The 13,533-nt window shown below is 37.9% G+C and overlaps 1 protein-coding gene across 6 annotated transcripts in view; it reads right to left on the bottom strand.

Annotated features, from left to right (window-relative positions):
• The window catches only part of GOLPH3L (golgi phosphoprotein 3 like), a 40,164-nt gene that overhangs the window by 2,635 nt on the left and 23,996 nt on the right, over positions 1 to 13,533 (bottom strand). For 4 of the 6 annotated variants that reach the window (XM_005663495.4, XM_085023084.1, XM_013997188.3 and 1 more), the window contains 2 exons: positions 7,086 to 7,217; positions 5,787 to 5,901 (listed from right to left, as the gene is read on the bottom strand). In XM_005663495.4, coding sequence (XP_005663552.1) covers positions 5,787 to 5,901; positions 7,086 to 7,217 — 247 coding nt within the window. The remainder of the gene's footprint in view (positions 1 to 5,786; positions 5,902 to 7,085; positions 7,218 to 13,533) is intronic. The other 2 variants (XM_021089894.2, XM_005663498.4) reach the window with 1 other exon arrangement.

Raw genomic sequence — 13,533 nt, 5'->3', positions numbered from 1 at the left:
TTTATGATCCACAATGCAGGGTACTATCCACTACATGATCATGGTGCACCACTGGCCAAGTAACAGAAATTTATGATCCAAATGAGATATTAGAAAAGGTTAGGGAGACATCCAAAGGTAGTTAGATATTAGGTTATTGTCAAATCAATAACCTAATCTTCTACCTTAAAAAACTAGGAAAAGATCATACTAATTCTGGAAGTTCTCACTGTGGCTCAGCAAATTAAGAACCTGACACAGTGTCCATGAGGATGCAGGTTCCACCCCTGGCCTTGCTCAGTGGGTTAAGGATCTGGCGTTGCCACAAGCTGTGGTATAGGCCACAGATGCAGCTCGGATTTGACCCCAGCCCAGGAATTTCCACATGCCACAGGTGTGGCCATGAAAAGGAAAATTATATTAATCCCAAAGCAAGTAGGAAAAAGGAAATAATAAAGATTAAGAGGAAATAGAGAAAATGAAAAGAATAGAAACAATAAAATCAAAACTCGACCCAGAATTGCCAAAGCAATTCTGAGGAACAAAAACTAAGCAAGAGGCATAACTCTCCCAGACTTCAGGCAATATTACAAAGCCACAGTCATCAAGACAGCATAGTACTGGTACCAAAAGAGACATATAGACCAAAGGAACAGAATAAAGAACCCAGAAATAAACCTAGGCATCTATGGTCAATTAAACTTTGACAAAGGAGGCAAGAACATAAAATGGGAAAAAGACCGTCTTTTCAGTAAGTCTTGCTGGGAAACCTGGACAGCTGCATGCAAATCAATGAAACTAGAACACACCCTCACACCATGCATGAAAATAAACTCAAAATGGCTTAAAGACTTAAATATAAGACAAGACACCACCAAACTCCTGGAAGAGAACATAGGCCAAACATTCTCTGACATCAACCTTATGAATATTTTCTCAGGTCAGTCTCCCAAAGCAACAGAAATAAAAGCAAAAATAAACCAATAGGACCTAATCAAACTGACAAGCTTTTGCACAGCAAAGGAAACCAAAAAGAAAACTTACAAAATGGGAGAAAATAGTTTCAAATGATGCAACTGACAAGGGCTTAGTCTCTAGAATATACAAGCAACTTATACAACTCAACAGCAAAAAAGCCAACAACCCAATTGAAAAATGGGCAAAAGACCTGAATAGACATTTTTCCAAGGAAGATGTAAAGATGGCCAACAAGCGCATGAAAAAATGCTCTACATCACTGATTATTAGAGAAATGCAAATCAAAACTACCATGAGATACCACCTCACACCAGTCAGAATGGCCATCATTAATAAGTCCACAAATAATAAATGCTGGAGGGGGTGTGGAGAAAAGGAAACCCTCCTGCACTGTTGGTGGAAATGTAAGCTGGTACAACCACTATGGAGATCAGTATGGAGGTAACTTAGAAGTCTATATATAGAACTACCATATGACCCAACAAGACCACTCTTGGGCATATATCTGGATAAAACTCTCCTTGCAAACGACACATGCACCCACATGTTCATTGCAGCTCTATTCACAATAGCCAAGACATGGAAACAACCCAAATGTTCATCGACAGATGATTGGGTTAGGAAGATGTGGTATATATACACAATGGAATACTACTCAGCCATAAAAAAAAATGAACTAATGCCATCTGCAGCAACATGGATGGAACCAGAGACTCTGATACTGAGTGAAGTAAGTCAAGAAAGAGAAAGACAAATACCATATGATATCACTTATATCTGGAATCTAGGCACAAGTGAACCTTTCCATAGAAAAGAAAATCACGGACTTGGAGAATAGACTTGTGGTTGCCAAGCAGAAGGGGGAGGGAGTGGGGTGGTTGGGGTTAATAGATACAAGCTATTGCCTTTGGAATGGATTAGAAATGAGATCCTGCTGTGTAGCACTGGGAACTATGTCTAGTCACTTATGATGGAGCATGATAATGTGAGAAAATAGAATGTGTACGTGTATGTGTAACTGGGTCACCATGCTGTACAGTAGGAAAAAAAAATTGTATTGGGGAAATAACAATTAAAAAAAAAGAAAAAGAAATCAAAACTTGGTTTAATGAAAAGTTGAAAAAACTAATAAACCTAGAGTGACCAAGGAAAAAAAGGGAGGAGACTCAAATTACTAAAATCAGGAATGAAAGTGGAGATATCACTACTGACCTTCAAAAAATAAAAAGGGTTATAAAAGCAGTTCCGGTCGTGGCGCAGTGGTTAACGAATCCGACTAGGAACCATAAGGTTGCGGGTTCAGTCCCTGCCCTTGCTCAGTGGGTTAACGATCTGGCATTGCCGTGAGCTGTGGTGTAGGTCACAGACGCGGCTGGGATCCCGCGTTGCTGTGGCTCTGGCGTAGACTGGTGGCAACAGCTCCAATTAGACCCCTAGCCTGGGAACCTCCATATGCCGAGGGAGCGGCCCAAGAAATGGCAAAAAGACAAAAAAAAAAAAAAAAAAAAAAAAAAAGAAATAGCTAAAAAAAGACAAAAAAAAAAGGGTTATAAGGAAATATATGAAAAACAGCACGGCAACAAATTAGACAACCTAGAACAGACAAATTCCTTGAAATACACAAATTACCTAAACTGATTCAACAAGAAACAGAAAATTATAATAGCTCTATGACAATTAAATAAATTGAATAAGTAACTTTGAAGCTGCCCACAAAGAAAAGTGTGGTCAAGATGGCTTTACCAGTAATTTTACCAAATACTTAATGAATAATTAATACCAATCCTTCACAGATGCTTAAAAAAAGAGGAGGAGGAGGAGGGAAGACTTCCTTAGTCTACACAGTATTATTCTGATACTAAAACCAATTAAAGACATCACAAAAAAACCACAGACCAATATCCCTTATGAAAATAGTTACAAAAAATACTCAATGAAATACTGGCAAACAAATCCAGCAACATATACTAAAGATTATGTAATATGGTCAGGTAGGCCTTCAACCAGAAGAGCATAGTTGTTTTAAAATACAAAAATCAAGTAATATCAATAGATAAAAAGCAAAAACCAAATGATCACCTCAAAAGACACACAAAAAAATTTGATAATATCCAGGAATTCCCGTCATGGCTCAGTGGTTAACGATTCCGACTAGGAACCATGAGGTTGTGGGTTCGATCCTTGACCTTGCTCAGTGGGTTAAGGATCCGACGTTGCCGTGAGCTGTGGTGTAGGTTGCAGACGCAGCTCGGATCCTGCGTTGCTGTGGCGTAGGCTGGCGGTTACAGCTCGGATTAGATCCCTAGCCTAGGAACCTCCATGTGCCGCAGGAGCGGCCCTAGAAAACAAAAAAAAAAGACACACACACACACACACAAAAATGGGCAAAGGATTTGAATAGACAATTCTCCAAAGAAGATACACAAATGGCCAATAAGCACATATAATGATGCTTAACATTATTAGTCATTAGGGGAATGCAAATAAAAATCACAATGAGAAATACTATATACGCACTAGGATGGCTAAAATAAAATTACCAAGACAGAGAAAAACAAGTATTAAAGAGGATGTGGAGCAATTAAAACTCTCACACACTGGTGGTGGGAATGTAGAACAATATAACCACTGTGAAAAGCAGTCCCTATTCCTGTCCTCAAGAAGTTTACAATCTAATATGGGGTGATAGTGGAGATACAAAAATAATATTTGAAATGGGCCCTAATGACACTGGGTATAGTTCATAAGGTTTTTAAAAATGTTAATTATTAAGGTATTACCTCTGGGACAATGGCAAGCAACAGAGATGCATCTCTCTACCTAGACAAAAACTGTACTGGTAGTAGAAACTACCTGAAATAACTATTTTAGAACTCTGAGTCTATATGAACACTTGGCAAAATGTGGTAATATCAGTCAATTTTAGCCTTCAGTGCAGTAGTGACTATTCAGTCCTCAGACCCCAGTACCATGATAGGCATCCGTGGAGACAGTAATTTGTAATTTTGGTGTAGCTTGCTGGAGTGAGGGTAGGCAATAAGGACCTTATCTTTGAAATATCAGGATCTGTGTTCTGATTATAGATTGCAGCTTCTGATGGCTGACATGCTGCTAAAGGCTGCCATCGTTCCAATCCCCACCAACTGAAGCAGCTGCTTGGGGATTTAAAAGAGAAGGTTTTTTGTTTTTGTTTTTTTAGATTCAAAAATAACTGCATATACACAGTATTTTTAGAGACCCACTATGCTTGCTCAAGAAAAGACATAACCACAGGAAAGACCTGAAATTGAAAGCTTTCACCTCAGTCTGATCCATAACACAGAGACCCCATACAACAATCAAAAACAAACAAAAAAACAAAAAACACCAGGAAAATAGGGGGAAATATAGAATTACCAAATTACAAGATTCAAACATCCAGTTTTCAACAACAACAACAAATCACAAGGCATATGGAGAAACAGAAAGGTACAGTCCATTCAAAGGAACAAAAGCAAGTGATATAATATATACCCGAGGAAGCCCGGATGTCAAGTTTACTACACAAAGTTTTGGAAAACGACTGTCTTAAAGATGTTTCTTTATGATGCTTCTTTTAGCAAATAGCTAAATGAAAACATGGACAAAGTCCTCCCCATACTTTATTACGTTAATTGTGCTATCTTCAAGTTTGCTAATTCTTTCTTCTGCCTGATTAAATCTGTTTTTGAATCCACATAGTGTATTGTATTTAAGCTTAGACTTTCCTTTTGGTTTCTATTTCTTCACTGGTATTCTAATTTTGTTAAAATGATCTCTGTATTATTTCTTATACCTATATGTGAATATACAAATATCTCAATACAAACTTTAATTAAAAAAACTGTTCCAGAAAGTGACACTGGTTGTGACCTCAAGGTGCCCTATGGAAGGGTCTCCTAAAATTTTATGCCACCGACTTAGTTATTCACATTAAAGTTTTTGAACTTGCCCTTAAGAAAAAAAGGAATGAAGTATTGATACATGCTCCAACATGGATGGACCCTGAAAACATCCTAAGAAGCCAGTCACAAAAATCCATAGGTAGGATAATTCCATTTATAAGAAATATTCGGAATAGGCAAATCTACAGCGATAGACTGTAGATTAGTGGTTGCCTGGAGCTGGTCAGGAGAGTTGTGGAAATGTGGGAAGAACTTCTAAGGAGTATGGGGTTTATTCTGGGGATGATGAAAATCCCCAGAATAAGCTTAGATTGTGATAATGGTTGCACAACTGTGTGAATATGCTAAAATCCATTTAACTGTATATTTTAAATGCATCAATTCATGGTATGTGAATTATATATCAACAGACATTAAAAAATTTCTTGTGAGCTTATGAGGTGTGGTGGCAGAAATAAAGCTTTCAACAACTTTATGTATTGATTAATCATGCCTTTTTTGTCCCTCATTAGTATAAACAGTGACCTATTGCATATATCTTACGCAGCACCCTGAATTTTTATACTTCTTTTCCCAACCTTAAGAATAGGATAAATATTATAAAATGTGGGATTTTTATTTATTTATTTATCTATTTGTCATTTTTAGGGCCGCATCCACGGCACATGGAAGTTCCCAGGTTAGGGGTTGAATCAGAGCTGTAGCTGCAGGCCGACGCCACAACCACAGCAATGCCAGATCGAAGTCATGTCTGAGACCTACACTGCAGCTCACGGCAACACCGGATCCTCAGCCCACTGAGGATCATGACTAGTGTTCTCATGGACACTAGTTGGGTTCATTACTGCTGCACCACCATAGGAACTCCAAAATGTGGGGTTTTAAAATCATTCTGAGTCGTCTTACCAGTGAGTAGCTCTATCCATGTTTGGACAGTTTCTGTGGGCTCAGTTGCTTTGATGTGTTTGAGAGTTTCATCCAGTAAAACATCTCCTGTTGGGCTGTCTGACTTTAGTAGTACCTTTCAGAAAAGAAGAAACACGGGACCCTGGTTCATTTACTTCATTTAAATTAAAATCATTCAATACGCTATATATACATTATTGATTCAGTGTGGTAGGAAATGCAAAGCAGCATAATACACTGCCACTGTTCTCAAGCAATTTAAAATCTAGTATGAGGTGATAGTGGAGAGATAAAAATAACCTTTGAAGTGGGCCCTAGTGACAAACTGGATATAAATGATAATGGAAAAAGGATTCAGTAATAACTCTCTGAGTCTGGAAAACCAACTTGTAAAGCAAATTAAGGTAGGAAAGTCAGGAAAAGGAATCAATTTAGGGGAAAAGTTGACACAGTTTGCTTTTAACTGATATGGGATAGCCATGTTGAAATGTCTGGCCAATAGTTAACTATGTTCCAGGGGGTGGAAAAAGAAGACAGGCCTAGAAATTTGGGAGTTAATATCATGGGGAGTAATAGATGAAGCTGTAAAGGTAAATGATATCTCCAAAAGGATACAAAGTTATACAAAGCACAAACTGAGACTTAGATGTTAAGGTAGGTAGAAGGAAAAGAAATAGCCAGAGAAACGAAGGTCAAGAACAGAGAAAGTCTGAAGCAGGAAGTGGTCAAAAGTGTCAAATGCCACACATAGGTTAAAAGAGGCAAATAAATTGAAGACTGAAAATTGGCTGGTGATACCTAAGAAGGTAGTTTCAGTAGAGTGCGGAGTATGACAATGAAGTTGTGAGTGGAAAATATGAATAGTCAGAAAATGGAGATAGCAATATAGCTCATTTGCTGGAGAGGACTTGCAAAATAATTGGAAGAAGGGAAATTGAATGGTTAGCTGAGGATGACCAGATTTTGGTAAAAACTGCACCTGACCCACATAATTGCCTCCTCACATATAATACTCTATTTCATAATATTATAGCTACAGACATAGAGGAAGAAATAATCAACGCCATCCTAAATGTGATTTTTTTCTGCATAAAAAAAAGTAAGATAAAACCATGAACTTCTTTAGACCATGAGTACTTACACTTCTTTCCCTACTACAGGATAATTAAACCTGTTAGACAATGGACAATTGAGTCTGTGATATTTGTCTTGTCTCACTACTCAAACCTTCCTATTCCTCCATAATGGACCACTGGTATCTGCCCTTTCATAAGAGGATGTTCACAGAGGATGCTCTACCTTTCTGTCTAGTAGCCGCTTCTTACGCATGGTGGGGGGTTCTAGATAGATTCGACCTCGCATGGCCAGCTCTATCAGGATGCCCCCTCGAAGGCCAGATGATATGCAGTCATTCCAGAAAGATGTATAACCCTAGGAAAGGGGAAAAGAGAAGAGAAAGAATGTTCTGAAAGGGATATGGACTTGCAACAAGCACCTGAAAAATGGTCCACTGTGCTGTGTGATTAATTTCACGTCACATTACATGAACTCAAGGCCAAGGGGAGAATAAGAGAAAAAATAATCTCTAACTCCCTTAATCTAAATCCCTCAAAGTATGATTTTTCTGTCTAATTTCAATCTCTTTGTGAATTCCTATGCTTTGGCTGTTAGTTAATAATTGGCATGCCAAATTTTAATTTCTGAGAAGAATTTTTGCTTCCTTGATATCTGTTTCCATGATATTCTAAATTTCAGAGCAGGATACAGGTAAATCAAGTTAAAAAAATGTATAAACCATTTAAGCCTTTTACATTGCCAAGAAATGTATTAGTTGCAAGCTCTTTTGATGGGTGGTATAGTAGAAACCCAGCTCTGCCACTGACTAGTTAAATGCCTTGGGTATGTTACTTAACCTTTCTCAAGTGCAATGTCCTCATCTGTAAAATGGGGGCACTGATATCTATCTTTATAAGTTTCTGGTGAGGAATAAGTGAGATATATGTAAGAAAACTTTTACTATAGTCCCTGGCATATTCTATGCACTTAAATATTTAGCTTCCCTTCTCTAAGACCTATAGGGAATAAAAAGATATATAATTAACAGCCAGTCTTAAGGAGCTAAAAACTTAGCCAGAAAGACCATGCAAAATCAAGGAAAGGTTTTCTGTGATAATATACAATTTAAATAAATGTTCAGTTGAAAATGGAGTAGAAGATAAGGCATAAATGATTATAGGAAGTATGGTTTAGATGACAGTTTTTCAAATTATAAATGACTTTTGGGCTAGAGTAGTCAGGAACTCTTACAGGACATGGGCTGGGGTTTGAAGAATAGGCTGAATTTAGCAGAGAGGGAGGGTTTTCCAGATGAAGGAAACCATCCAAATTCTACGTAATCTTCAAAAGGGCATTTTAACAAAAGTGTCAAGGAAGGAGACCTCAAATACATATAGAGATATAACTCAAGGATTCAAAGAGAACTCATGAGCAAGTTGGCCAGGCTAGGCTATGGAAAATCTTGATGCTCTCAATTTTTTATGGGAAGGAAATACTGAATTCTGAAGATTCTGAGCAAGGAGTTATGATTAACACAAGAAAGACCCATCAGCATTATCAGAACTGTTTAACACTCTTTAACTATCTTGGGTGCAGCATTCCCTCTCACTGGAGAGAAGGTGGGTGTGACATTGGTAGGGAGATTCAAGCCTGGCCTTAAAGCATCACCAAGACTAAATCACAGTAATGGTAATGTCTAATATTTATTGAACACTTATTGCATAGTAGATTTGTGTTAAATAAGCTTTTATACATGTGTTATATGATTACATCTTCACAACAAAGGAGGTACTACTATTACCCATGTTTTATTTTTTATTTTTATTTTTTTTCTTTTTGCCTTTTCTAGGGTCGCTCCCACGGCATATGGAGGTTCCCAGGCTAGGGGTCTAATCAGAGCTGTAGCCACCGGCCTATGCCACAGCCACAACAACACAGGATCCAAGCCATATCTGTGACCCACACCATAGCTCATGGCAACACCAGATCCTTACCCACTGAGCAAGGCCAGGAATCATGGATGCTAGTTAGATTTGTTAACTGGTGAGCCACAACGAGAACTCTTTAACTTCCATGTCTTTTAACCTCTTTTTTATATTTTCAATTTCCTTTGTCTCTATATTGCTTTCTCAAGAGTTAGTTTGTACCTGGCTCTAATTTACTTTTTATGTTTAATATGTTAAAATAATGCTGAGCTTTTGATTTCAACTATTTGTCATCTGCAAAAGTTTTACTTATTTTTCACTTTTGCCTGGTCATTTGTGATCATTTCTTCTTGTATTTCATTTTGTGATTCTTTCTTTCTTTCTTTCTTTGACCACGGAAGTTCCTGGGCCAGGCCATCAAGCCTGACTCACAGTAGTAAACTAATAGTAAACCACAGCAGTGTCATTGCTGAGTCCTTAAACACTAGGCCACCAGAGAACTTCAAGATTCTTTTGTTTCTTTAAAAATATCACAGATATCTCATACTGTTTGATCATTTTAATACCTGAGGTCCTTGTTATTTCTACTGGTTCATTCTCATGGGTGTCTTTCTTTGTATGGTTATGATACTTGGTTAACAGGTCCATATTTAATTTTTTGTGAATCTATGAAATTCTGGAGGTCTAGATTGAGGATGTCTTCCTCTAGAGAGGAAGATCTGCATTTAGTTCTGCTGAGAGCAAGGCATGGAGAGACTGAGCCTGCCTCATGGCTACTTCAAGAGTCATACTTGTAACTCCTTTTTAAGGAGGGAGTAAGCCATTTTTTTTCCTACCAATATTTGGTTACATACAAGTTCGCTGCCTAGTTAAGGTTAAACTATAACTTCACTTTAGGATATATAATTTACTTAGGCATAACCTTTATATAATCCTGGTGAGTTTATGAATCTCAACAGGTGTGCAAACATTTCATCCAGGATTAAAGCAATTAGAGGAAAGTTTTCCTTGTCTTCATTTCTGCCTAACCATGTAACTTCTGTTTCAGCAAGAATGATGTCGGATTGTAAACAGAACTAGAAATGCGAAGCACTGTAAATAAAGAAATAATGGAGACCAGGACGTACAAACCGTATATATTCCATATCACCCTTTCCCATCATAGTCTCTCATAATATACAAAACTCTTCAATTTAGATTTTTACCTTTCTTTTTATTGAATCATATGCCATAACAGAATAAGTAAAAAAATACACAGAAGCATTTTAAAAATAATTATAACTCTAAAATCTAGTTTCCTCTAAATCTATCTGGCTGTTTTAGTGAATTCTCAAACCATCTACAATAAAGATTCTGCATTGAAGGGCCAGTGCTTTAGGATGCAGTATGATTTACCACATGCATACTGAAGTTCACCATTCGTTAAATTTAATTACCAAAGGTTATATACACAAGTGAAAAGAGAAAAAGAAAAATTTAAAAAACCGAAATTGCACACTGCCTCATGACCAACAGAGAATACTGGAGGATTGGCAGAATGAGATCTTTGGATAGCAGACATAGTCTTGATTAAAAAAGTAACATATGACTGAAACTCTCTGGTGGTGCAGTGGATTGAGGATCTGGTGGTGATGCTGCTGTGGCTTGGGTTTGATCCCTGGCCCGGGACTTCTACATGTTGTGGATGCAGACAAAAAGAAAAAAAAAATGTCAAAAAAAAAAAAAAAAAGGAAAAGATCATATTATAGAAATGCATAATTTAGAAAATAAAAGTCTCCTATAATCATCTCCATGTAACAGTTTAGTGGGTATTTTCTAGATTTTACATAGACTATTATATACTTACCGATATTACATACAGAAATGAGATCATGCTGAGTGGGAATTTTTCCACTTACCCATTATTTTGGATATCTTTCCACATCACTAAACAAAAGCTACCTCAATCAATGTAATGGCTGCATTTTTTTTTTTTTTTCCTTTTTTGGCTGCAGTTGTGGCATATGAAAGTTCCTCGGCCAGGGATCAATCTGAGCCAGAGCTGTGGACATACACCACAGCTGCTGCAACACTAGATCCTTACCCCACTGTGCTGGTCTGGGGATAAAACCTGTGCAGCCACAGAGACAACTTTGGACCTTTAACTTGTTGTGCCACAATGGGAACGCCTAGTATTGCATTTTAGATGCACTACAGTTTATCTATCCAAGTCCTTATTGATGTTTGGGTTGCTCATAATTTTTTTGGCATTATAAAAAATGCTACACAGAAATATCAATTTGTATGTATTTCTTTTTTTTTTTTTTTTTTTTTTTGTCCTTTTTGTCTTTTTGTCTTTTGTTGTTGTTGTTGTTGCTATTTCTTGGGCCGCTCCCGTGGCATGTGGAGGTACCCAGGCTAGGGGTTGAATCGGAGCTGTAGCCACCGGCCTACGCCAGAGCCACAGCAACTCGGGATCCGAGCCGCGTCTGCAACCTACACCACAGCTCACGGCAACGCCGGATCCTTAACCCACTGAGCAAGGGCAGGGACGGAACCTGCAACCTCATGGTTCCCAGTCGGATTTGCCAACCACTGCGCCACGACGGGAACTCCTGTATGTATTTCTATTGAATAAATTCCTAGAAGAAATTTTTGAGACAAAGATTATACATACTGAATTTTATTTTTTTTTAGGGCTGCACCTGCAGCATTCTTAATTTCCCAGGCTAGGAGTCAAATTGGAGCTGCAGCTACCAGCCTACATCACAGCCACAGCAATGCGGGATCCGCGCCATGTGCGCAACTGACACTACAGCTCATGACAATGTGGGATCCTTAATCCACTGAGTAAGACGAGGGATTGGACCCGAATCCTTGTGGATACTAGTTGGATTTGTTTCTGCTGAGCCACAACAGGAACTCCCATATTTAAATTTTTGATAAAGCCATTTTATTCCTGTAAAAGGTTGGGCAATAAGATTTCAATAAATTCAGGAGTTCCCTGGTGGCTTAGAGGTTAAGGATAAGGCATTGTCACTGACGTGGTGCAAAGTTAATCTCTGGCCCAGGAACTTCCACATGCTGTGGGCATGGCCAAAAAAAAAAAAGAGAGATTTCAATAAATTCAGACTGTCAACACTTTACACTGAATTTCCGCCTAGTCAAGAGTTTGCTATGCAAACTTCCTTGAAGACACACCTTAAAACAACTCTGAAGGTTAAAAATTTTAAAGTTGCTTGCTTGGGGTAAGAAGAAGAAAGAAAGCAAAGAAATTTAAAGCATCATTAAAAGAAGTTTTAGAAAAACAACGTTAGGGAGTTCCCGTTGTGGTGCATAGAAACGAATACAACTAGTATCCATGAGGATCCTGGCCTTGCCCCATGGGTTAAGGATCCAGTGATGCCTGAGCTGTGGTGTATGTCGTAGACGCACCTTGGATCTGGTGTTGCTGTGGCTGTGGTGTAGGCTGGCAGCTACAGCTCCGATTTGATCCCTAGTCTAAGAACCTCTATATGCTGTGGGTTCGGCCCTAAAAAGCAAAAAAAAAAAAGCAAAAAAAAAAAAACCAAGAAAAAAAGTTAGAAAATCCTTATGACAACATTGAATGAAAAACTACGCAAATACATAATTGTATATTTAAGATTATTACAATAATATAAAATTCTGTCTACTTTAAAAAGGATTTTCTTGTTTTTCCAAATAATCTACACTGAAAAAATATCATTTTGTTAGGAAAAAAAATCTCAAAAGAAAAATCTTTCCCTCCCGCTAAATCTGAAGATTCAGCATTAAAATTGCTTCACTTTCCATGAGAAAAGGAAATTTACTGTGTCTTCTTGAAACCTTTTCTACATGTCCAATTCCAAAGCCCAATGTCTGCATGATGATCTCCAGGATTATTAAAAATTATACAAGAAAAAAAGTTATACAAGAAAAATGAGATTTTTTCCCATTTTTTTCCTCTAAAAAAATTACTTTAAAGAGGGTTAGTTTATGATTTTCCTTAAAAAGTGCTCTATTAAAATAGTGGATTTGATCTAAATTCCTCTTTTATAAATTGATGTGATCCATTGGAACTCAGTATTTCTTTTTTTTCTTTTTTCTTTTTTTTTTTTTTTTGTCTTTTGTCTTTGGTTGTTGTTGTTGCTATTTCTTGGGCCGCTCCCGCGGCATATGGAGGTTCCCAGGCTAGGGGTTGAATCGGAGCTGTAGCCACCGGCCTACGCCAGAGCCACAGCAACTTGGGATCCGAGCCGCGTCTGCAACCTACACCACAGCTCACGGCAACGCCGGATCCTTAACCCACTGAGCAAGGGCAGGGACCGAACCCTCAACCTCATGGTTCCTAGTCGGATTCGTTAACCACTGCGCCACGACGGGAACTCCGGAACTCAATATTTCTATGTCCATATAGCCAACAGAGACATTTTAGAAAAAAGTTTAATTATTAAAAGCTCATTCTGCTTAATTGTAATGGGGAATGGGGAATAAGGAACTGTGACCTGGCTGTTATTCTGGTTTAACAGATGATTTCAGCATGACTGGGAAGAATGGACTATAAACCTAGACAAATGGATATAATTTCTCAACTACATGAAGATTATTATACCCTTTTATAGGCTTGTTTACAACACTGGGTGGGAAGATACAACGCTGATCATAATAATCAGTTTATTAGTCTTCTAATGGTTGTCAGTTAAGGTTAGTTAGTTTGGTTGGTTTTGTTTTATTTTTTGGCTGTGCCCATAGCATGCGGAAGTTCCTGGGATCAAACCTGAGCCACA

Source organism: Sus scrofa, chromosome 4 (assembly GCF_054392235.1).
Source record: "Sus scrofa isolate SSC_HxYL_T2T_F1_AM1 chromosome 4, Sscrofa_HxYL_maternal_Yorkshire_Landrace_v2.0, whole genome shotgun sequence".
In the NCBI taxonomy this organism is placed as follows: Eukaryota; Metazoa; Chordata; class Mammalia; order Artiodactyla; family Suidae; genus Sus; species Sus scrofa.
This window is presented reverse-complemented; position numbering and strand designations above follow the sequence as displayed.